Source organism: Fusarium proliferatum (genome assembly GCF_900067095.1).
Source record: "Fusarium proliferatum ET1 genome assembly, contig: FPRO_scaffold016, whole genome shotgun sequence".
In the NCBI taxonomy this organism is placed as follows: domain Eukaryota; kingdom Fungi; phylum Ascomycota; class Sordariomycetes; order Hypocreales; family Nectriaceae; genus Fusarium; species Fusarium proliferatum.
The window spans coordinates 529,386-552,603 of record NW_022194805.1 but is presented as its reverse complement, the minus strand read 5'-3'; the positions used below and the strand labels follow the sequence as shown (position 1 = coordinate 552,603).

Sequence of the window (23,218 nt, the reverse complement as noted above, 5' to 3'; positions counted from 1 at the left end):
TAACATATTCGAGCTGTCTAATCGGATTGGCGTTTGCTATGTCCCCACCGGATAAGTCGCGTCGCGTCATCACAAAACGCGTAATAACACTACGCGTTGCAGGCAATTGCTCAATAAGTTTCTTTTGACATGTATCCCGTCGCCCTGTAGCAACCCATTCTAGTCTCGCTTATTGATCCTCAACGAGGTGACCAGGGCTTTACTCCAGCCGCCTTAATGCAACTTTACTCCCCAGACTGAACGGCGCCAAAGAACTGGACCGACCACGCCATGGAATCGACAATCTCTGCTGGCCAGGCGCTGGGCGTGGTAAAAGAAAATTCCGACAACGACGCGTCCTGCCCATCCAGACTTGGAATGTGTCCTCTAGTTTCCAAGGCTGTATCTGATGTTGGTAGTGCTGCATAAGGTGGTTCAGATGCCATCGTCGCGTCTCCTAGAACTGATATTAGCGATGTATCCAAGAAAGAAAGGCGTGCACATACTCCATCTCAGACCGCACTCTTTTAGTCCCTCCTTCATGTCTCTCGCAATCCTAGCACCCTTGGAGTTGACACTCAAAGCTTCAAATACTCTCAAGCAAGTCTCCGCATCATCAGAAATACCAGCAGCATCAAATCCTTCCAATGCATCGCCCGTCTGCTGACTAAAAATGCTCGAGACCACCAAGATGGATCCTGCGCATATCAAACATGAGATCATCTGCCACCAAGGAAATTCCTGCACCAAATCCTTCTCACATGAGATGCAGTGCAGCAGACGTGCTGTCTCGCGAGCCTCGGCGATGCACACCTTTTCATACATGCTGACAAGGGCCCAGTTTGGCTGGCTGAGCGCAATATCGGCCTCGTCATCGAGATTCCGCATGATTGGGTAGCAGAGGTATGGTCTGTGGATGAGAGCTCGTAGATGGTGATACTCGATCGCCAACATGCTCCACTTCAGTATGTTAGTGATGACCATCGATTATTTATACTGATAGATACGTACCTGGCGCTTGAAGATGAAGGACCTGTCGAAAGCATGTCCCAAGTCGAATCGCAACGTTCTTGGCAGCGATTGCTTCCATTGTATGAGCTTGAGGTCGAGCTCCTTGGTATTGAACAGATCACTAGTTAAGTTCTGGCTGGCACGCGGGCTATACAGATCTCGCAGGACCTGGCTGACGATCTTGGAGAAGGAGATGACTTCTAGATGGTAGTCCCCGGCAGAAGGCCCTTCAAACATGGTTGGAAACTCGTCACCGTCCCAATCAATGTCTGAGTCGCCAAGCCGGGACGGCAGCGGAACATGGCAGTAATCCTCATGGATCGCTGGAGGTCGGCCTAATTGCAAAGAGATCAGGCGATCTAGAACATATATGCAATACCAGATCCGCCGTCGTCGCTCGACAAGTAAACGACCGGGTCCTTTGAGTCTCTGGGGATCATTCTGCTCTACGTGTAACCCAATGTTCTGGGCCATACGGACGGTTTGACCCAATGTTGCCCAACAGCTGCCTAGTTAACTACACATAGATTGACTGAAATCGGAATGAGACCTACCTGTCTGTTCGACAGACTGCTAACATGTAGAAGCATTGAGCCAAGAGCAGAGACACATGATGGATGGATCGGTCTGCCCCTGCGGGTAGAGCTAGAGAGACCGCCTGGAGGAAGTAAACTTCATGACACTTGTTTGCTCCGATTTGTTCTCCAGGTATGCTGGTGTAATAAGCTCCGATGGCACAAATGACATCTACTATAGCTTCAGTAACGAACTTATGACGACACAACGATGACTATAACTTACATATCAGCGCAAGTCTGGTATTATCCAGAGAGCAGTCATCCGACGAATCCAGGGCCTGATTAAGCGATCTCATAAACAGCGACTGCGGAATAAACGGAAACGCCAGATGCACAGTGGAAAAGTACACATCAGCAAAGACTTTCGCCGCCTCACGACTCGGCAGCTCAACGACCCTACCAGGCATGACATTCACACTCGGAGACGCAATGTCGTCGACTTGTTCGTAGCTGTCGACTCGTTGGTCAGAGTCCAAAGACCCGGGCTGAGCCTGCAGTACCCGCTTGACCAGGTTGAAGAAGCAGACGTCGCTGACTTTGCCAAGATATCTCTCGGCCTGACTGGCCTGCGGACGGAAAGAAAAAGTATCAGAGCCGGTCAAGGTAGTTGTCAGCCTTGCCGTAAGAGTCGTTGTGTCGATGTTGGACAAGGATCTGTCAGCGGCTTTCATACAAGCCAACACTGAAGATGCATCTTCCTGATGTTGTGGCGTAGGCAGCTTCGACACTACCATGTCCAACAACGACTCGTACTGCCTTATCGCTTCACGCAGATCTCCATGTCCTTGCACAGCACTATCCAGCGAGCCATCATCAGTAGAAGCGTCCTGGCGCCTCTTGGCCCGACCCCCAGCTGTGTAGACACAATCATATCCATAGCCCTTACAGCGACTGCACTCAGGCCATTTCCCATCACACTAACACATCAATAATAAGAAAGAGATAAGATAAAGCGGGTAAGCTTGCCTTGGATTTCATCGACCGGCATTTATGACATGCCTTGGCGACGCGCTTCCGCTTAAAGCCGACTCGGGACGAGGTTTCTGCCATGATATGCGAGTTTCAATTGATGCTGTGTATTTTGGGCTTGTTACAGATGCTAGAAGCCGGATACTTGTTCTTTTTGTTCCATGTGGGGTTATAGGCGGTATAGCCGCCTGATCCGAGTTATCCGATTATCCGTTGTTGGTGTTTCTCCGGTTGTATGGTGTGCACGGAGATTCTCAACTAAGGACAGTACGAATTATTAATTTAGATGCGTTTGGTTGGGCTTGATGTTTGTGCTCTACCAGAAGTGGAAGTTAGAGGTCCTGCCTTGTCTGTCAAGCATACGTCGTGACATTGAAGAGTGCGTCTGTTGGGTTGAACCTTGACCAAGGATTCGAGCATTTTGCATTTTTGTTATATAAAAGTTCAATTTAACGTCATGCTTAGTTCTCCCACCCGGGTTTCCGACTTATGCTCCAGTTCCGGCTGCATCTGAGATGGTACCGGGCCTCTAAGGCTTGAGATCACTATCACCGGATCCAAGGGCTTGTTTAAATACTTGTATGTAATGGACCTCCGCCATGAACCTGTTCACCTGTGCTGAGCAACATTCTCTCTCAAGTTTCTTTTTACCGTAATAGGGCTATTATACACTTAATTAACTCTATCCTATCACCCAAGCTATACGCCTTAAGCTAGTCCTTAAAGTAAATACCAATACACACTCCTGCCTGCTAGGTAATTATAATTATTCTTATTATCTAAGGCTAAGCCATTTTTATAAAAGGATAAAAGGCATTTATTTAAAGGTCTATAAGAGTAATTAAATATATAGGAATAACTTGAAATCTAGCTAAAATTATAATATAATAAATAATAAAGCTTAAGTAATTTAAATTTATATAATTAATATTAAATATCTTTAAATAAGAAGTTTAAAGTTAATTATTAATAACTGATAAGTTAAGTTTTATTTAATATTAAGTAAATATATATAATTATATTAATAAGTAATTTATTTTTTAAATATACTTAAAGCATTAAAGTATTTATAATAAGTAGTCGTAAATGTATTCATTAATATCTTAAGTTATGTCTTACACCGAATATTCCATCCTGCAGAGTTACTTAAAGCATGTCGATAGATTACTAATGCCTACGCTATGACAGCAATGCTCGCCCTTTCCCATGCCGTCACATAGAAGATAAAGCCATCGCCATGCCCAAACCTCAATCAAGTCATAAAGGACCGGGTCTAGTGAGTTTCAGCAGAGCCTAATGTTAGGATTCCACTTGTTGCAATTAGAGGATCGTTTTGTTTGACCTCGGTGACTGTGTCCCCCAGCACGATGAGGTCTGGGAAAAGGTGCCAAGAAGACAGTCCGACAAGAACGTCGCGATCATGTACCGCCTGTGGCCGACCTTGAATGAGGTTTTCGACCAGTGTCATGGCGCCCTTCCACGCATGGATGACTTTTTCGTAGACACTGGTGGCGCTATTGATAGACAAAGCCGCCACATTCTTAATTATAAGCTGTAGCTGCGTCTGCTTTACCTTGATCTCGTTTGCCTGATCTGCAAATAGGAGCCAAGACCGAGCGCTGGCATCCCATTGAGCCAGTTGCCCTCTTGAGACTTCTTGTGTTGCTGCTAGCAGCACCGACAAGCCAGTACTTTCCTTTTCTCGGATTTCATGCTGTCGTTGGGCAACGATTTCAGCCCAGATAGAGAGAGCCTCACGGGTCCCCCAAGCTCGGGCAATCATACAAGCCAGTAGATGCATCGCAACGGCTGGATCGCCAGAAGTCGCCGCGGCCCATATCGAAGTGCAATCCACTCCTTTCTCTTGGGAAATGATAAGGTCGTCTTTCTCGGAACCAAGAGGATTGAGGTCTCCGTTTGAAACAATCTGAGAACACCTCATGCCATATGCCTTGAAAAGATTGGGCGTTTGATCAAGCAATGGTCCAAATAGAGCAGCCAGCTTCCGTGCCGTGGTGTGTAGCGTGCCGTCTTCAGCCTCCTGTCGTTGTTTGGGTGACAAAACGTGACCCAGAGCTTGAAATTCCTGAGGAGCTTCGAATTTAAATCTCGAAAGGTCAAAACTGAGAGCTTCGAATGCTATCTTGCTCTCAGGTGAGGTGATTGTGTAAGTAGATCCTCCTTGGTTGATTTTAGGCTGGTTCGAGTCTGCTGTTTGGCTTGCGCTCCAACTCTCTTCATCCATGACAGACAGGCTGTGGTCTCCGGCCCTGCTCTGTATTGCGTCGATCCTCTGTCGGCCCATCTCCGCGCTTACTCCCGGGTCCTTACCCTCCTTTGAAGAAATGTGCTCTGCTGAATTTGGATGAAGAACATGGGGCCTTAAACTCGGAAGCGGCAGTGGCGGACTAAATAGCCAGTATTCTTCGCGAGTGCCAGAATGCAAGATGCGATCCATACGCTCCGAGAATTCCTTTGCCCTAGCTCTTGCTTTCTTGACTGGTTCTTTGCCCTTACCTGGCAGGCCTTGTTCTTGTGCGCCGAAAGGTTCAGCCACGGTGATTACGGGAGCTTCCATTGTTCCCTGAAGCGTGGCCGGACTAATGGAAGTTGCTGTGTGCGAGCCTGAGCCGTGGGAATCGCTATCATTGACCGTATCTGAGACTTCCCTGGCCGACCCAAAGCCAGTGAGTAGATCAACCACGAGTAGACGATCCCTGATGAGCTCCAATAGATCACTCAAGGCAGTATGCCCTGTCATGCGACCAAGGTCCTTGGCAATTTGGTCCATCAAGTTAACCACAACGCCATTAACCGCTTTGTTTCCCCCGTTGTCGACTTGCCAAAATTTTGCCTCGGGCTCAAATGCAGAGGAATTGATTTCCATGCTTTTGTTGAGTGTGTCCACTCCGGAAGGGCCGTACAAGATCCAGACCAGAAACTCCAGAGCAATGCATCCCATAGCCCATACATCGACTGAGCGAGATCTCATCCTTGCTATTAACGTTTGTGTACCCAACAATCCATTTTCGGGGGGCTCGTATCGCTCAGATTCGTATATTGTAACCCTTCTCTCTGATTGCATTTGACGAACATCGGAGTGTTCATCTGTAATGCTCAAACCCTGTATCTTAAGAATACCAATCGGGTCTCTTGCGGAATCTTTGCTTTTGAACCAGAGTATGCTTTCAGGCTTCAAACTACCATGCCTAAGATCACAGGAATGGAGATCTGCAAGAGCATGGCTGATTCCAGAAAGTTGCTCTATCACGGCCTTCACCAAGTCCCCATTCGGATTCTCTGGCTGGAACTCCTCCCATAAATTCCGAAGGTTGCCACCTTCAGCCCATTCGAACATCAGATGCGTTTCGGAATCGCCCAGACTGAAAGCAGCGAAAAGCTTCACGATGTGTTTCTGGTAAGGCGCCTTTATGATGTTCAGGAAGTCGTCTCTTAGGCTCCTAACACGCTTGATAGCGACGTACTCTGGCCTGGGCATTCCCTACATTTGGTAGATTAGTGTCATAACCTTTGGTGATCTCAAAGACATCCAACTTACCCAGCCACTTGTTTCAAGATGACACTTATGTATACGATATCTTGAAACGCCTTCAACTGTCCACGCTTCCATGTTGGCCTCTTTAAGAAATGGCAGGGCGGTATTTGGGAGGAGGTTATAGGTGCATTGCTCAGCTGAGAAAACGGGGGCACAGAACCTCCACTGCTGTATGCGACAGAAGTTATCAATAGAAAATCCAGAAAGGCTATGCAATGCTTTGCCAGTGGCATCACTGTCTCGGCTATCCTGGGTGTCAGAGAGATCAGACCGAGAGATTATCCTCAGAACTGATTCCTCAAGCGGCAATCGATTATCGGATAGGCCTTTTTCAATGAAAAGAGATATCAATCGATATAGTCTCATACTTTCGAAGCCACACAGGACCAAGATCGCCAGCAACTTCTTGCTGCCCCTTAGGATAGTACTTACCGTTTCTGTCAGGACACTGTCTGTGAGATCACTGGGAACTTGATATGCTTCGTAAAAAGCCTGAAGTATCGATTGCTCAGTCATGATGCTGTCAAGGCTGCCCTCAGGTGAAAAGAGGAATGATCTTCCGTTAAAGCTGCCTTCGACAAGAGTCTCGCGAACAAGCTGGACCAAATTTGGTGCCTTCCGCGTAGATGAGTACCCAACCTTGTTGTTCTCGACAGAGTCTCCCAACGCAACATGACCTTCCTCAGAGTCCCTATCACTGTTCGGACGACCGCAAGATTCAAATGAACCCAAAGATGAGTCAGATCTAGCGACTGCGTCCTCTGTACAAACTGACTTTCCATCTTCAGGTATGAATTTGGATCTGTTAATCGAGAATAGAGCAAGACGCTCAAGGTGTTGACCAAGATGCCGCTTCAGCATGTTCGAGGAGACCGAACATGCTGCTCTTTGCGGGGTAGCAGGATGGCTTGTATATGGCTCTTCTGGGGCTCTTGGGCTCGAAGCATCTGGGAATTCATATTCGTCAGGTAGTGAGTTGACCCACGGGATAATCTTTCCAAGGCCCGTGTCGTTTGCGATTTCGTTAAATTCTCCCAATGGTAACTTCACCATATTCAGACTCTCTAGGAAAGGTCAATGCCATATTCTGGGGTTATTTCTGTCCTCATATCCGAGAGTATTTACCGTTGTCTAATGCCCCAGGCAAGATGCTGCTGCTGATCTGCCTAACATATGACGAGGACTTGAACTTTTCGAAGCCATTTTCAACCTTACGGTACCCACCTGTACATAATGGGCAGACATGGGTATCGGCCGTACTAGGACGCTCACAAAGCTTTACTACTGATAGTAGTTGAGACTCAGAAAGCTGTAGCTTATGAGAGGTTTTCATGTGAGCCACAAAGTCACTCTCAGTGCTGCAAAGAGCGTGCTGGGAATCGTTGCAATGCCACTCTCGCCTGTGATATTCCATCTCATGTTGAATCCAGTCTTGCCGAGTCTCAAATAAAGTATCAGACGTTTTGCAATTATCGAAAGTACATACGTATGCTTGAAGGTCGCGGAAGACATGTCTCCTATATCACGTCAACAGATGCACCGCTTAGGCGAAGGCATTAACTAACGTCCATGCTCTCATGCCTCTAACCTCAATCAGATGGAAACATAGAGGACAAAGAAATTGCTCAAGGTACTCTCCGTCACTGTATTGCGGACGGGGAGGTATCCAAAGCTTCTCGCCCCCGGCGTCCGTGAATCCGAAGGTGGAAATGGTTCCGCTTTCTGACTGAGTATCTGGCTCCTCTTTCATATCGGCCGGAGGGGCAAACTTGGTTGCTTCAGTGCTTGCCAGGATGCTTCCTTGTAAGACACTAGATGCATGATAAACTGTGTCCGCATCTGGAACCTTCACGCGTTCGAGGGCATCTGGAGGGGATTGGGGGATTTGTTCGGAGATATTGTCTTGAGGTTCCTGCGGAGTTGAAAAATCTGCGGTTTCGGGTCTTTTCGATGATTGTGGCTCGGATGATTTGCGGTAATGTTGCTCATTATACATGAGTAATTGACGACGACGACTGATGGCACTTCCTAAACGTTTCTTCATCGTTGGGGAAGCGTCCGGGAAGCATTCTTCGATGTGTCGTTGGTCTATTGAATAGAAATGGTCTATCGATATTTTCGAGGCTCTGGCCAATCTATCTGTTGCTACTGGCTTTCTAATGACCATTGCGAGCGAGTATAGGTGCCTCACTGAATTTTGAACCGATTCATATAATACCGCAATTTGCCTCTCTGGTGTCAGCATATCAGGATCATCAGAGCTAGAGCTATCAGTTGATGAGGTTGTCGATGATCGGTCTGAGCCATTGTCTTGATACTGATCAAACTTAGGCTCAACCCGTTCAAATCGCGGTTGCTCGCCGCTTGTTAGCTGGCTAGCTGTTTTGGATTAGTCGGTGGTTCATGCAGGAAGATACAGTTGATACTACCAATCTTTAGTGTGCTCTCAAGACGCTGGAGTATCTCGACGACTCGAATGGTATAAAAGTTCGAATCTCTAAGGCGATAGTCGAGGGAAATCCGCTTATGAGGGGGATGTTTCGCACCGACACTTCCAGCCCAGACATTGAAGCGTGCATGTTCGTTAACAACGCCCTCGAGGGGAATTTCGCCAGTAAAGCTATGAGATGAAATCTTCAGAACCTTGACTAGGAGGCTGAATGACGCCGCGCACTGGAGATAACTATCATTTACAGTACCCATTTTGAAGGGAGGGCATGAGGCTGATACTTGGAAGAAAGACCATAAGAGAGGGGGAAGAGAGGGGTAGTTCTGTTCCATGTGTACCATTTTGGTATAGACGCAGCTGACCCATGCTTAGAATAGCAAGTAGTTGCCCAAGACCAATCACTCAATGCCACGAAATAACAAGAACGCCACAGCTGAAAGAGCCCTGCAGGATTTGAAAGGGTTCCCAGTATTCTTTCAACCCCCCTGCTGCGCTATTTGCGCAAGGCATAATGAAGCTGCTGATTAGTTAAACCATCGACCCCGCACTGCCCTCATCAACGCTCACTCGGATTTCGCAGTCCCTGATAGACTCACGAATAGCTTTGAGACAGTGAAGATGTCTGGTTTCGAGATAGTTGGGCTAGTAATCGGGGTGTAGGTTGACCCACACAAAAGCGCGCAATTCTAACAGTACGCGACAGCATACCCTTTGTGGTCAAGGGCTTGAAGTTTTACGAGAACGATGCACAGGTGCTTCTACATCACAAAGTCGTTATGAACGATTTGATCGTGTCACTGCACACTGAACACTCGCGTTTCCGTCATTCTTGCAGTGTTCTACTAAGAGGTCTTGTTGACGACAAGGAGCTAGAGGACTTCCTGGACAGGACTACCAAAGAAGAATGGGAAAAGGAATTGAAGCAAGGGTTGGAAAAAGGATTGAGGAAAAAGCTTGGTCCAGGCTATTATGCGTATACGGAAACGATGAGACAAATCCAAGAGAAACTGGAGAAGCTTGAAAAAGTGGTCGGGATGGGTAAGCAGCAGGTAAGATTCAGATGCTTTTATTTTGGGAAATTACTTACAAGACTTATTATAGCAATGGTACGAGAAGACCGAATACGAGAACCAGAAGACATGGCATAAGATCAAAAAATGCATAAAGCATAGCAAGCACAAGCAACTACTCGAAGACATCGAAAAGCATAACACAAAATTAGAACAGATGACCCCTGGAATATCTGTTCAAGCACAAGTAACACCTCCTCGGCCTAAAAAGGTAAACCTAAGCTATTGGGATTCCATTAGGCGAGCAGCCATAAGTTTACATTGTGCTCTTTGCTCAGGTTGGATCTGCTGCTGTGCAAACTCACACGTCACTCATTTTCTGCTTGAGGATAGAGTGACCAAGACATCAGAATCTCTCAGGTTCAAATTGTCCTTCATGATTCCTGATGATATGTCTCTGGAAAACGGGAAGTGGCAAAACGCAGAGTTCGAAGCCCTGGAGGACGACAGCGATTCAACTGGTTCTATTAAAGTTGTTACCTTTACACCAAATTCAACTCTGAGAACCATCCCTATGCCAGACAGGCAAATCATGGATATTTGCAAGGAATTAAAACGATCCTCACAGCAATCTGACGCCATCTGTATCGGGTTTATACTCGAAGATGAACGCAAACATTACATGCACTTGCCGAAGTGCTCACTCGCACCTCCCAAGCCGAGGAATACGATCACCCTCCACCATTTACTCTCAAGCAAGGGAAAACTCAGTACGCAATATACTTTCGGAAATGAGGTCGTGGATCGCTACGAGCTGGCCCTCCTACTGGCGTCTTCTTTACTTCAGCTCCACGCAACCTCTTGGCTAGGAGACTGGTGGTCCACTGACGATATACACATTCTCTCAAGAAACTCGGGAATGACCTTTCGAGATTGTACATTTGTCATGCAGTCATTCCCATCATCAGCAGTAGCTAAGGGACCAGGACCCGACGTTATGTCCACTCGCCAAATGGTAATTCGCAACGAAGCAATATTTAGGCTAGGAGCTACACTAGTTGAGCTCTCTACTGTAGCAACACTTGAGTCGCAGGAGGAAGTAGATGACCACAGAATCACCGAGGAACTAACCGATTTTAATACGGCCGAGCGATTATCGAAGGCAGTAGCACTTAACAATGCTCCTGAGTGGAATGCGGTCGTTGATCGATGTCTGCGTTGTGGGTTCCATTCGCCGCCGGATTTTACAAAAAAGGACTTTAGGGTAGAGTTTTATCAGTACGTTGTCGCACCATTAGAGAAGCTGTATAGTGATGCAAAAATTAGCCAGAGCACATATTAGGCATTAATATAGATAATAAACAGGCTAAAGGAATAGCAGGTCTGTTTAAAGTTTAAGAATATAGGATTCTTTTTAGCAGGTTTTAAACATGTTATAACAGTAAAATACTTTTAATAATATAGTATAGTGCTTTAAGCCTATTATATTTATATTATTAAATTGTTTTAAATTATTTTTATAACTATAGAGTTTTTTAATATAAATATAAATAAAGTAAAAAGGCTATAATAAAATAGATATTTTAAAAATTATATTATAAAAAATAACTATTAAAAAGATTACAAAAAAGATTAATTAAATATTAAAATTACAACTAATTCTATTTTTTAGATAAATTAGTAAATAAAATATATTAAAAGCTAACTATAATAAATAAGTATTTATTTATTAAGTTTAGTTACTTTTAATTTTAAAGTTTATTAATCCTAAAAGACTAATTTAAATTAATATTATATAAACTAGCTACTAACTTCGAACCTCCTGATAATAATATAATAATAAGAACAACTCCAAGATGGCGGCAAAGAGAGTTGCAGTTGTGAGCGGCTCTGGCAGTAAGTGCTTGATTAAACACCCAATCGTTAGGCGACCTACTGACATAGATCAGGTCTTGGCCGCGAAGTCGTTGACGAGATCCTTGTCAGAGGCTCCTACGAGGTAGTTATATTTAGTCGCAGCGTAAGCCAACATGCTTGGTCCTGGCGCCTTTGATGCTAATCACAATGTTGCTTAGGCCCAGGCTTAAGACTTACCCAAAGGCGTTGCCTGGACGCAAGTAGACTACGATAATAAATCTGCACTTTGTTGATGCAATGAATGACATCGATACGGTGCTCTCCTTTTTGGCAATGTTCGACCAGAAGGAAGCCCTTGACCTTCACAAGAAGCTCATCAACTCAGCCATTGCGACTGGCGTTAGAAGATTTGCCCCCTCGGAGTGGGCTGCGTGAGTGCCGTCATTGGGCTCGTATCCGACAATCGAAATGCTAATAGTAGTTGGTTTAGTGCGAGTAACAGTGGGATCGCTCATTACCAATACAAGGACGACGTCCGGAAGTATCTGGAAGAAACCAACTCGAACCAGCACGTATGCGATTCTGATTCATTTGATTCTCTTGGATGGGCCGCCTAATCGTGTTAATTTGAACAGAAGATCGAGTATTGCCTGTTCCAGCCAGGCATATTTACAGATTACGTCGGTTATCCTCGCGCACAACCAAAGCATTTCGATACCTTTTCTATGTTTGTAGACTTCCAGAATCGAAGGGCCATCATTCCAGAGGACAGCGATGCTCCAGTCACCTTCACTTCTCTTCGAGACATGTGCCGACTTGTGGCACATGCCTTGGAATACAATGGAGTATGGCTTACTGTCGGTGGCATGCAAGGGACGGCATTTACTGTTTACGAGCTTATTTCACTGGGCGAAAAGCTTCGAGGTACGGAAGATACTATCCTGAACCTGGACATGATAATCTTGAAATATTTGCTGACAAGGTATAAGGCCCGTTTAAAGCTGAAAAGATCTCTAACGAGGATCTGGAGACTCGGAACGTTACGACTTCTTGGTATCCTGTAATAGAGCACCAGGCGGTTCCGGACGAGATGAGGGAGCAAATGTCTAAAGGTATTCTTCTAGAATACATGGCCAGCATTAAGAGAGGCGTGTGGACTGTATCGGATGAGTGGAATAAGCTCCTAACTGACTTTGAGTTCACCTCTGCAGAAACCTACTTAAAGGATGTTTGGCTATAAGAAGGTAATTTGATAGCTATAGCATATACATTATGTATTTCCTCAGTAAACTTGCTCATCTAAAGAGACCGTCGACTTTTATGCTGCACAGCTAGAGCCATAGCACTAACTACTATAGTCTCTTTAACTTCATCTGATCAGGCAGGAGCAGCCAGTGTAACTTTGAGCAACTGCTATTACTCAAGAGAGTGTCATCTAGAAATATAATCAAGCTCAAATACGCCATGACTAGAATAGTTAGGCAAGGCCCTACCCTATCAAGTACCAAGACTCAAGACTTCGCGCCAAGTCACATCCATGGAATCAGAGCTGCTCCAGCAAAGTATGTTCCGGCCCATCTTTATAGAGATGAGCCGTAAAATTCTGTAAATATGGGAATGAGATTTAAAAATCAGGCAATGAGCTATAATCGTGAAATGTAGTTAGATATAAAGCCAGAAATGAAAGAGCGGGGATCTCGTGATGGACCCTGAGTTGATTGCGAGTGGTGGCCGCGGTGGCTAGTTGGTTGCTTTTCAGTTTGCAGCAAGTTAAGGGCATGTAGCAATCTCCGTCATAGAACGGGTATCCCGATTGTCTGTGTGTAGTAGTTCTTTATATAGGCGATACCCAAGGCGTGATGAGGGGAATCAATATAGCCAAGGCTGGAAGCTTTCTTCCAATAAACGATTTGACATAAGCAAGTAATTGATTATTCAGAGCTATGTGCCTCGAACACTATACGCCGAAGTGGACATAGGGAACCCAGTAAAGCGGCTTGGCATCCTCATCACAACCAACAATATCCCTAATTTCAGCAGCTCGCTTCGGGAAAGCAGCATCCTTCTCGGTCTGACCATCCCGCAGGGCCCTGACAGCACGATGGAGGCCCCAACAGACGGCCTGGTCAGTCACCCCTTCTTTCTGCATCGTCTCGTAGAGCGCCCTCGCCACATGGACGGCATACCTATCAGATACTCTCCAAAGCGTTCCAACGACATGCCGGAACCCGGCGAGCTGAAAGGCGTTGGCAAGGTGGACTCCCTCGTCGGCGAACCTTTCAGACTCGTTGGCCCCCGTGGAACAGGCAGAGAGGTAGGCGAAGAAGGGAGGATTGTCTTGCAGCCTGTGATCACGAAGCGTGCCCGCCGTCAGCGGGTTTGTCTCCCAGTCCTCGAGGAGCAAGCAGCTTCGCGAAGGGTCCGCCGGATCAGACTGCCCATGGCCAGCAAAGTGAAATATTTTGCACGACTTTAGACGATCAAGGACCTCGTCTCTGCGCCGCGGCGGCATGGTGGGTTTAAGCCCGAGTGAGGGACAGAGTGATGCCAGCATATCCACCTCATCGACGGCGAATGGGAGGATCCCACCTGCTGATAGGTTTGGTGTTTCGCGCATGGCAACCAGGAGGGCCGAATTCGCCTCAGCAGTGTCATGGCCTCGAATGGTATGTCGGCGTCCATGTATCAATGCCTTAATGGATGCAGCGTACGTCGACATGACTCTGTCTATGACGGTATCGGTGGATGAAGACCCTGCAGCATGGCGTCCTGCTGCGTGAAGAGGAAGCCGGCTGAGATACCTCGTCGGAATCCACCACACTCTAGGCCAACTATCATCAGAAGGCGGATCCTTAAAGCCCAGGACGTCTAGGCACGGGCGGCAGATAACATCCCAGAGCCATTCCACCAGTGATTCCATGTTGAAAGAGCCTACTGAACCATGTGAATGCAGCCCGTGGGCTTGTCTCTGGGCCTCTTCCAACGTGAGATCAGGAAGTTCCACCACTGAAATGCCATCGAGTTGGACAAGAAATGCATCACAGCGATACGAACTCAGATTAACAACGATAATGGGACCTAGGCTCGCAGCAGCCATCATCTCATGTGCAGTCGGCGGGAAAAAGAAGCTGCCAAAGCCCGGCTGAGCACGAATCTCGGCAATGAGCTCTGTGAATCTCTGATCCGCCTCACGACGTCGTTTCGCTTGCGATTCCAGGGAACTCGCGCCATTGCTTGGTACTGAGGTGACTGGGCTATCCGCTGGCGAATCGAGCTCGTCCCGGAGGGACACGAACTCATCTGCCAAGCCAGCATGCCTCTGCTTCAGGTCTGATATGTCACCTCGCATGTCCATGAGCAGATTGGTGATGATGCCGCGGCCCAGCTCAAGCAGCTTCAGGGCGTGGTAGGCATCCCTGCCTGCGTTCAAGGAGACGGCAGCTGCTGTGGAAGCGAGGCCGACAAAGTCTGCGAGCATGTGCTCCTTGTCCTTATGCGCTGATGAACGCGGACTTACAGCTGGGAGCAGTTCCACGGCCTTTTCAAGAAACTGGCTTGACTCTTCCCAGTTTGACAGCGAGGCGTAGGTTTCAGCAGCACCCAGTGCCAGACGAATGCGGATAGAGGTTGGCGTGCCTGGGCAATCCCAACCCTCTTTGAAGCATGAGAGAGAGCGGGTGAGATCATCCAGCGAAGCACTTCGTTCGTATCGCTTGTCGAGATAGCATCCGAGGTTGTTTAGATAACTGGCTCGGTCCATGTGGTTAAGGGGAGTTGCCTCTACTGCCATCTCACCTATCTCTATGGCACGGTTGAGATCATCCATCGAGCTGGTTCTGTCAAATCGTCTATCGAGCCATACGCCAAGGGCGTCCCAATGACTCGCTTTAAAAGGATGGCCTGTAGGAATAGCCTCTCCTGCAGTGCTTTCCACTTCAATAGCGCGATCGAGATCGTCCATCGAGGCTGTCCGATCGAATCGCTTACCGAGACAAACTCCAAGAGTACCCAAACAGACACTCCGCTCGGGGTGATCCGAAGCGGTGACTGCGAGAGCCAGTTCAGCAACTTGTATAGCCCGGTTGAGGTCGTCCATCGAGCCGGTACGATCAAACCGCCTGCTCAGCCACATGGCGAGGTTGTTCAGACAAGCGGTTTGAGAAGGGCTGTTGGGCGGCAACTCTTGTCGCCCAGCATCAGACACCTCGACGGCCCGGTCGAGATCACTCATCGACCCAGTCATTTCAAATCGTCTGCCGAGAATCTTTCCGAGATTGATCAGACATATGACTCGCTCAGGGTGATCAGGCGGTAAAGCCTCGACTGCCATATCGGTGACTTCGACGGCACGATCAAGATCGACCTTTGAGCCGGTTCGATCAGATCGTTCACCAAGCCACAACCCGAGAGTGTTCAAGTAAGCGGCTCGATGGATGGAATCTTGGCCTGGATCCCCCAGCGATAGCTCAGCAACCGATATCGCACGGTCGAGGTCGTCATTAGATCCCGTCTGCTGGTATCGCCTGCCGAGGCAATTCCCCAGAATACTCAAGTAGTTGGCCCGCCGAGATGCGTCGCCTGATAAGACCTCGACAGCCATATCGGCAGCCCAGATAGAGCGATCCAGATCGTCCGTCGAACCAATGCCCTCGAATCTTTTACAAAGCCAAATCGCGAGGTTGCCTAAGAAACGTCCTCGATAAAGGTGGCCAGGTGGTGTAACTTCAACTGCCATCTCGACAAGGTCAATAGCGCGATTGAGATCATTAATCGACCCGATCAATCCAAACCGCATACCGAGCCTTGTAGCAAGATTATCCATATAGCGCGGTCGATCAGGATGCTGTTGAGGCGTAGAGTCGATGACCGCATCGGCAACTTCAATGGCACGATCGAGGTCTTCCATCGAGCTGCTCAGAGAAAACCTCTCCACAAGGCAGATTCCAAGGTTGTTCAAAAGCGTAGCTCGATCGGAGTGGCCTGGCGGGAGCGCCGCCACAGTCCTCTCGGCAGCCTCTATAGCAATACTGAGAGCATCCATTGTCTGTGTCTAAATCTGTGAGACAATTTCAAAACTCACGTAAAACATATGCACAAGCAACCGGATACAGATCGTTTAGTCCATGAGAGGTTAAAGATCCGGGTGGGGTCGTGGAGTATATTCAGGCTGAGGCTGCTGATAGCTCTTCTTGTTAATGATGCCTGAGGCATCTACAAAGTCCTATCAGTCGTGATGGCCATTAGCCAAGGAGGCTGAGACGAGCTGATAAGGAGAAGCTGAAGGGGGCTGATTTACAGCTGACCTGGAGTTGAGCCGGTAAGCGAAAAGGCCGTCGCCTGAGTCCTGTGGTGAAGCGTTCAACAAGCAGTCCAAAATGGAGCTGGTGAATGACACACGAAGTAAGCAGCGAATGTTGGAAAGGATAAAAAGCCAGCAGCCCATTGGCATCGATGTCTTGTCAGATCCAAGAAGACATACTGGCCCGCCACAGCCTGAAAGAAGTACCTTTCCAAGATGTTCAAATTGGGGGCCAAGGAAGATGATTTGTCCCTGCTTCCAAAGTACCAATCGAAGCCGTGCGATGCCTCGGACAGAATGAGATGGCTTATTGCTCAAGGCGCGATAGCAACACAAAGGCCCTGATTCGGAGTGAATAAAGACCGACCAACATACAACGGCATTGCACATTATATTCCGGTATCACGGCATCTAATTGTCAATTGCAAGAAGCGCAGTTCACCTTCGGTTATCCGTCTTGAGAAGGCTTTGCTACTCACATTCTAGATAACCCCCGCAAGGAGCGGTCAACGTTTCTTCCACATGCGTCTGACTGCAGCAAATGGCTGACCCAAATACCAATCATTACAATGGTGGCTTATGTATGATACGTTGTTCAACAGTCCTAGAGTCACGTACAGCAGAAGTGCAACCAACATCTTTGATGATTGGCTGCACTGATGCACATATTGAGGGGTAATGATAAGCAGAGAATACGATGACGCGAGTTCAAAGCGCTGCCTGATTTCAATAAAACAAACCGAAAGGACATTGGACTTGTCTTCTACATCTCTCTTCTTTTCTTATTGCCGCATTGGTCCTTGTTGAACCATGGCCAACAACGACATTGAGCCTGTGGCCAAGCTAGGCCTCAGTCTTGCAAGTTCTTTGCAAGTACACTCGGAGGCCAACAGAAGAGCCCGACAAAGGCTTCCCAAGCTAATCAATTTGATTAACTCAACGGCCTTGACGCTGATCAAAGTTGATGATGTGATTGGAGACAATACACTCACAAAGCTATGCCTGGAAGAGATCACGCGCCTAACAGCAACATGCGAAAAGATGTACATCGGTATTTTGATCATGTTGGTGCGGCAGACAGAGAGTTTTGTCGGCGACAAGGAGATCAATGAGATCCCGCGGGAGGAGACAGGAAAGTATCTGCAATCCATTGCTCACACCAGTGTCTGGCGTTACGAGTCTTGGGAGTCGCTCGAGGTTCAACTCAGGTATTTTCGGTACCGCTTGACGCAGATCAAGCTTGAACTCATGCTGCGATACCTTCTGGGCAGTATCGCCCAGCACCAGATGCGGTAAGCCTGGGCCATGCTGTTATTCTATATGCTGTCTTTACTGACTTTATGATTCCACTAGGGCACAGACTCGTGTCCCAGGCAGCTTTGAGACCGAGAATGCAATCAGACAGCTTGCAGCACAAGTGGCCTATAAGCGAGCAAGCCACTACAAATTCTGGTCCAAGAAGGTGGACAAATGGACCATCATCGCTCCACCACTAGCTTCCAGCAATGTTTCCACCACAGATGTCAACAGCACTTGCAGTGTTTCAAGGTATTGCCCTTTTTTGAATTCTTTCCCTTGTTCTGGGCGATGGAGATATTTCAGATCGGCTAACGTCAATGTATTCTGCAGTACACCTACCATCGCAGTTGACACCAAGATTGAAGAGATCAAACCCGTTGAAACTATTCCACCCGCTGAAACTCAGTCGCCAGAGCTGTCCAAGGACATCGAGGTTTTGCCTGATACCACCGCAAAGACCACCAGCACACCAACACAAAAGGATCAACAGCCGGCCAAAGAACCTGGCCCAAGTCTGCTGACTGCTACCAGAGACTGGATCAAACGAATCGTCATGCCAGGATCGCACGACGAATGGAAGGATCAAGACCTTGAAGTTTGGCAAATTGATCTTGCCGCTCATTTCAACAGCATCCCAATCAAGACATTCAAACGCCTTGAACTGGACGACAAACATGTCAGGTCCGCTCTCTCGAAGGCAACCTCCAAGTCCAGATGGAGAAAGCGCCCAGGTCTCCTCGAGCAATACGACTCCCTGGATCAACGTGTCCGCCAGCGAATCGACGATGGTATCGATGCCGCCAAACAATCGAGTGCTAGAGAGCGTACTTGGATCGCCATGTCAACCACCAGTCCTCCACTTCAAAACAGACCCGAGGCTGTTGTTCAGACTGATGCTTCTATCTGTCTTTTCTTCCGTCTCGGTGATGAAGTAGAGCCGATACACGTAGTTGAGCTACACACGGGTAAAAGGCTCACCTTCCCGTATGCTTCATGCAAGGATCTAGATGTGAGTTGAGGAGACACCGAAGCGTCCAGCACTAGCTGATTTATGTTCACTGCAGTCACTGCGTAAAAGACTCTCTTCCCTGACCCTGGGATATCCCGCGACAGCTATCTTGAAAGAAGGAAAGTACAATTTCTGCACCGAGGACGGAACCGTCATTTTACCTGAAACGTGGGAATCACTACGCCATCCGGGTATGACGTTGAACATTCAGAACTATGGCACCCCAATACCACCAGTATTCGGTGGCCCACGTCCTTTCCATCCTACCGCTGGTATGCGACCTAACATGACTCTGCCTCCGAATGTTGTAACTATCGGCCGTCCTACTACAGGCACTAGTACTTCTAGCAGTTCGTCATCACGTCGTTGTACTCCCCTGACAATAAAAGAAGTCCACAGGGAGATAGAGGAGATGCTTCAGCTTGCCGACTCATGGTCTCCTGACCCGGATACAATGGGCACTGGCCTGGGCAGGCTTCTTGGCTTATGGACTAATGCTCTTGATCCCCATGTCAACGTTACAGAGGATTCGGGCTCAGAGTGGAGTTCGTCGACCGTGGATTCTGACTGTAGCAGCCGGAATATATGCGACTGAGGTTGTGTAGGCATTGATGATCAAGCAATGCGAAGGATTGGTTAAATTGAGTCACGATGGCTTTTTGTCATCTCGCTTCAGATAATTCTCCTAGCACCTATACTAAATTGGATAACTACTATCGACTATATACAACTTCCTTGCTGAAATGATTTCTTCGCCTATTTTAGGAAACCCCAGCCACAACCCAACGCTCAACGGTATCACCATGCTAAACCCGCTTGACACCGACCTAGACCTGAAGAGGCACTCGAAACCAGCGGTCGGATATACAGAAAATTGATTAAACAGTGTGTCACTCTTTGTATGTGGTATAGCTCGTATTATTGCTATATATGTGTCAGCTTACGGGATTTTATCCAATGATTTTGCGGCTGTGCTACTGATCGTCACCGTGTGGAACGACCTGAGCTGGCTACGCGCGGCCACAGATCTTTTTATAGTAACATGGTAATACGAGATGATATCTCCGCTATCACGCAACAAAGAAAACATTTCATCTTTCTCTGCAAACCTTCTTCCCTCATCTCATCAGGCTCTCAAACTTGAAGCCTTAGTCATTTTATCTTTCATTCTGTCGTTTAATCTTGTAATTTCAGCATGCGCTTCCTTTCCCTAAGCCCGTTCCTCGCCCTGCCCGCTTTACTGGTCGCAGCCCATCAGCCAAATGACGTACCGCCTGATCCGTCATACTACGATGCCCCGACCGCTATAAACCGCGGCCACGAAGCTCCTCTCGATGCGCAAAAGGTTCAGCAAGATCCATGGGAGAACGGACCGTTAGTGCAGCGATGGCGACAGTGGGTTCGACGGCAAGATACGGACTCGTCGGAAACGACGGAAACAAAATCGGAGAGTCGAAAGACCGAAGAGACCACGCAAGACGAACCGACCACGACGGAAGAAAAGACCACCACGACGGAGGACAAGCCTACAACGACCGACGAGCCCACGTCAACGACCGAAGAGTCTACAACACAGGAATCAACGACCCAAGAATCAACGACCCAAGAATCCTCGTCTACTGTCGAGTCAACCTCCACCTCATCCTCCACCTCAAGCGACCCGACCTCCACATCAAGCAGTAGCATCACCGCCACCGAGCCCGGCGCATCCTGCTACAGCACAACAGTCTCAACCACCGTCGTCTGCTCCATCACAACCGACGGCCGCACCGAAAGCGCATCATGCATCACCAACCGCATGACGTCCAGCACCTGCTCCCCCGGCCTCTTCTGCACGATCCACCCCGACTCCGGCGCGACAGTCTGCATGGAGCAGCATAACGAGATCGGAACGGAGGGTATTGTCGTGGCGACGTTCTTTGGGGCGTGTATTGCGGGGTGCATGGCGGTGTTGGTGGGCATGTGTTTGAGGGATAAGAGAAGGGAGAAGAAGTGGCAGAGTATTCAGCGGGTGAGGACGCTGAAGCAGGCCAAGAGGGCGGAAAGGACGAATTTGATGGCTCCTGTGACGCCTTGAAATGCTATCACAGGATGGAGTCAGCATGTATTTTCTTTAACCTGAGGCTTGGGAGTTCTTGGAGTTCTTCATTATTGCACCGAGAAAAATAATGATTTCGATGTTTATTCTCGTCACATGTTATGTACTAAATAATTTCTGAAGAAGTGACTCCATATCTGTGAGCCTATTCCGAACCATAACGAACTTTTCCATATTTGCACTACTAAGCTGGTGCAACTATCCTTGGACCTGTTCCTCCGGCTTCTGCCCGGTAACAACGAACCTACACAACTGTCAGCCCAATCAACCCATTAACTCAAGAATACTTACACCTCCCAATAGGCATGAACCTTCAAATCCCTCATCTCAGCCCTAACCTCCGCAATAAACACCAAGATCTCCTCCTGACTCATCCCAAGTCCCTGCCTCAACAAGAAGCTACTAATCGTCTCAAGATTCCTCTCAATGTTAGCAAGTGTCCAGAGCCCAATCTCCTTAAACTTTGGATCCTTGGGCCAGGTATTAGTAGGCCACTTAAATGCCTTTCTCGTAACGTTTACGAAGCCGGCTTCTTTGAGACGTTTTTCGTGGTTAACACCTTCATCGAAGGGACGGCCGAGGGCTAAGGCGCCTTTGGCGGTTAGTTCGTCCCATCGGTGAAGGGGCGAGTCGGGCTTGAGCGTTCCGTCTTCGGATTTGGCGGGGAACACGGGGTCGATGACTTCGACCCAGCCTCCGGGTTCCAAGTTACTGGACGCTGTTATTAAGAGAAGCGAGAACCTGGGAGTAGAGGGTGAAATACTCGTAGGATTGGCGGATTAGTTTATCCCAGTCTGCTATACTGCCGACCATGAGACGAACGAAGATGTAGTCGAAGGGTTTAGTCCACGTCCATTCCTTCTCGGCGTCGTCGATCTCAAAGGTACAGTTTGGAGGAACACTGGATAACTTCAGCTACGTGCCCGGACTCTTGAGGTTCCATACTTACAAGTCTGGCTGGATAGGAGCAATATCGATGCCAAAGACCTAACGCATTCGGTTATGTCTGCGAGAAAAATTGGATAGGCCATCTTACCTCGGCGTGAGGATGTTCATCAGCTGTATTGCCAATGTCAGCTCAGGTAACTTATTCAGCTAGTATTTCTCATACCAAACTCGACAGCCCAAATTCCGGTGCCGGTTCCGACATCGAGTACTCTCTTTGCAGTGTCAGCATTGGGCGAGAAATATCGCTTGCCGCCGAATGTCAAGAGAAGTTGATGGTTCTGGAGATCTGTTGCTTCGTCAGCTTCGGATTTCCAGGAACACGCAAGACGAGTTTACCTAAGCGCTCTGATTCATTCTGGGAGCATGTTAGTGAACATTTGTATCGGCATGGATAGGAGGTTGTACCTGATCACTGGGGAGCCAGTATTCTGTGAATGCCAATTAGCATAAGATGCATCAAGCAGCCCATCCTTGCTCACTCTCATCTTTATGATACCCTCGGCCATTGATCATATGATATTCGTAAATACTAGAGCGCAAAGACGCGGTCGATAACTCATCATCGGTCTTCAAATAGTCGTTCATTTAGCTACCATTGCTACCATGATGAGGGCCCAATAACTCACGACCCCAAGTGCGGAATCGTCATCGCCCGCTTCCTAATAATTAACGTCAATGGTAGCTCCACGGGCCGTTCCGCTCGTGCGCCCCACTCACCAGAACAGTCTCCTCAGGGCTATCGGCATCCCGTGGAGGTGATTGCGCTGCAGCTGGCGACGAGCTTTTAGACTTATCATTCGCCATGTTTTGCAGCTCAATGTTTTGTTCGTGATGGCCGTGCAGATACAGAGGTCGAATGCAATGTCGGAAAAAAGGGCGGGGTCGGTTGTATTTGAGACATGTTAGCTGTTGGCTCGATCCTAGCACTTTATCCGCTCGTGGTCTGATTTGCGAATGAACCCTGAATGAGCGAGGTATTTACATGCATAGTGCTGTGCTAGAGAGCAGCATATACCACTGGATCATGTTCACGTCATGCATTACCACAGATCCCAGCTCAAAGTTGTATTGGAAACCTTGCTCATCATGATCAAACTCAGGCCCTCAAACAAACTCTAGTTAATAACGTATAGCCGTTTAGAGCCGCGGACGTAAC

General features: G+C 47.9%; 8 protein-coding genes across 8 annotated transcripts in view; 4 read left to right on the top strand and 4 right to left on the bottom strand.

Moving 5' to 3' along the window:
• Positions 1-2,618, bottom strand: part of FPRO_08878 (uncharacterized protein) — a gene marked incomplete at both ends in the record, with an annotated part of 4,123 nt that extends 1,505 nt beyond the window's left edge. Inside the window, 7 exons of the mRNA XM_031224644.1 lie at positions 1-164; positions 229-436; positions 486-939; positions 991-1,495; positions 1,545-1,737; positions 1,792-2,485; positions 2,535-2,618. The exon at positions 1-164 is cut by the window's left edge and continues 1,505 nt beyond it. Of these exons, the coding sequence (XP_031089883.1) occupies positions 1-164; positions 229-436; positions 486-939; positions 991-1,495; positions 1,545-1,737; positions 1,792-2,485; positions 2,535-2,618 (2,302 nt within the window). The remainder of the gene's footprint in view (positions 165-228; positions 437-485; positions 940-990; positions 1,496-1,544; positions 1,738-1,791; positions 2,486-2,534) is intronic.
• Positions 2,619-3,810: 1,192 nt separating this feature from the next.
• FPRO_08879 (uncharacterized protein) lies at positions 3,811-8,796 on the bottom strand (the record flags this gene model as incomplete). The annotated part of the gene is made up of 5 exons (XM_031224643.1): positions 3,811-6,039; positions 6,097-7,157; positions 7,219-7,610; positions 7,659-8,472; positions 8,523-8,796. 5 exons carry the CDS (start codon positions 8,794-8,796, stop codon positions 3,811-3,813), a joined length of 4,770 nt encoding a protein of 1,589 aa, XP_031089882.1.
• A 364-nt stretch (positions 8,797-9,160) lies between these two features.
• Positions 9,161-10,894, top strand: FPRO_08880 (uncharacterized protein; the record flags this gene model as incomplete). Its single annotated transcript, XM_031224642.1, has 3 exons — positions 9,161-9,198; positions 9,246-9,591; positions 9,644-10,894. 3 exons carry the CDS (start codon positions 9,161-9,163, stop codon positions 10,892-10,894), a joined length of 1,635 nt encoding a protein of 544 aa, XP_031089881.1.
• Positions 10,895-11,706: 812 nt separating this feature from the next.
• Positions 11,707-12,649, top strand: FPRO_08881 (related to 2`-hydroxyisoflavone reductase; the record flags this gene model as incomplete). The annotated part of the gene is made up of 4 exons (XM_031224641.1): positions 11,707-11,840; positions 11,900-11,981; positions 12,045-12,333; positions 12,399-12,649. 4 exons carry the CDS (start codon positions 11,707-11,709, stop codon positions 12,647-12,649), a joined length of 756 nt encoding a protein of 251 aa, XP_031089880.1.
• Positions 12,650-13,366: 717 nt separating this feature from the next.
• On the bottom strand, positions 13,367-16,450 carry FPRO_08882 (uncharacterized protein; the record flags this gene model as incomplete). Its single annotated transcript, XM_031224640.1, has 1 exon — positions 13,367-16,450. The coding sequence occupies one exon, from the start codon at positions 16,448-16,450 to the stop codon at positions 13,367-13,369; it is 3,084 nt and encodes a 1,027-aa protein (XP_031089879.1).
• A 1,068-nt stretch (positions 16,451-17,518) lies between these two features.
• Positions 17,519-19,611, top strand: FPRO_08883 (uncharacterized protein; the record flags this gene model as incomplete). Its single annotated transcript, XM_031224639.1, has 4 exons — positions 17,519-18,000; positions 18,062-18,256; positions 18,338-19,016; positions 19,072-19,611. The coding sequence occupies 4 exons, from the start codon at positions 17,519-17,521 to the stop codon at positions 19,609-19,611; spliced, it is 1,896 nt and encodes a 631-aa protein (XP_031089878.1).
• A 600-nt stretch (positions 19,612-20,211) lies between these two features.
• On the top strand, positions 20,212-21,093 carry FPRO_08884 (uncharacterized protein; the record flags this gene model as incomplete). The annotated part of the gene is made up of 1 exon (XM_031224638.1): positions 20,212-21,093. One exon carries the CDS (start codon positions 20,212-20,214, stop codon positions 21,091-21,093), a length of 882 nt encoding a protein of 293 aa, XP_031089877.1.
• A 219-nt stretch (positions 21,094-21,312) lies between these two features.
• On the bottom strand, positions 21,313-22,866 carry FPRO_08885 (uncharacterized protein; the record flags this gene model as incomplete). Its single annotated transcript, XM_031224637.1, has 11 exons — positions 21,313-21,358; positions 21,406-21,825; positions 21,878-22,015; positions 22,064-22,101; positions 22,151-22,173; positions 22,226-22,348; positions 22,399-22,417; positions 22,468-22,490; positions 22,542-22,629; positions 22,689-22,721; positions 22,780-22,866. The coding sequence occupies 11 exons, from the start codon at positions 22,864-22,866 to the stop codon at positions 21,313-21,315; spliced, it is 1,038 nt and encodes a 345-aa protein (XP_031089876.1).
• Positions 22,867-23,218: the final 352 nt, after the last annotated feature.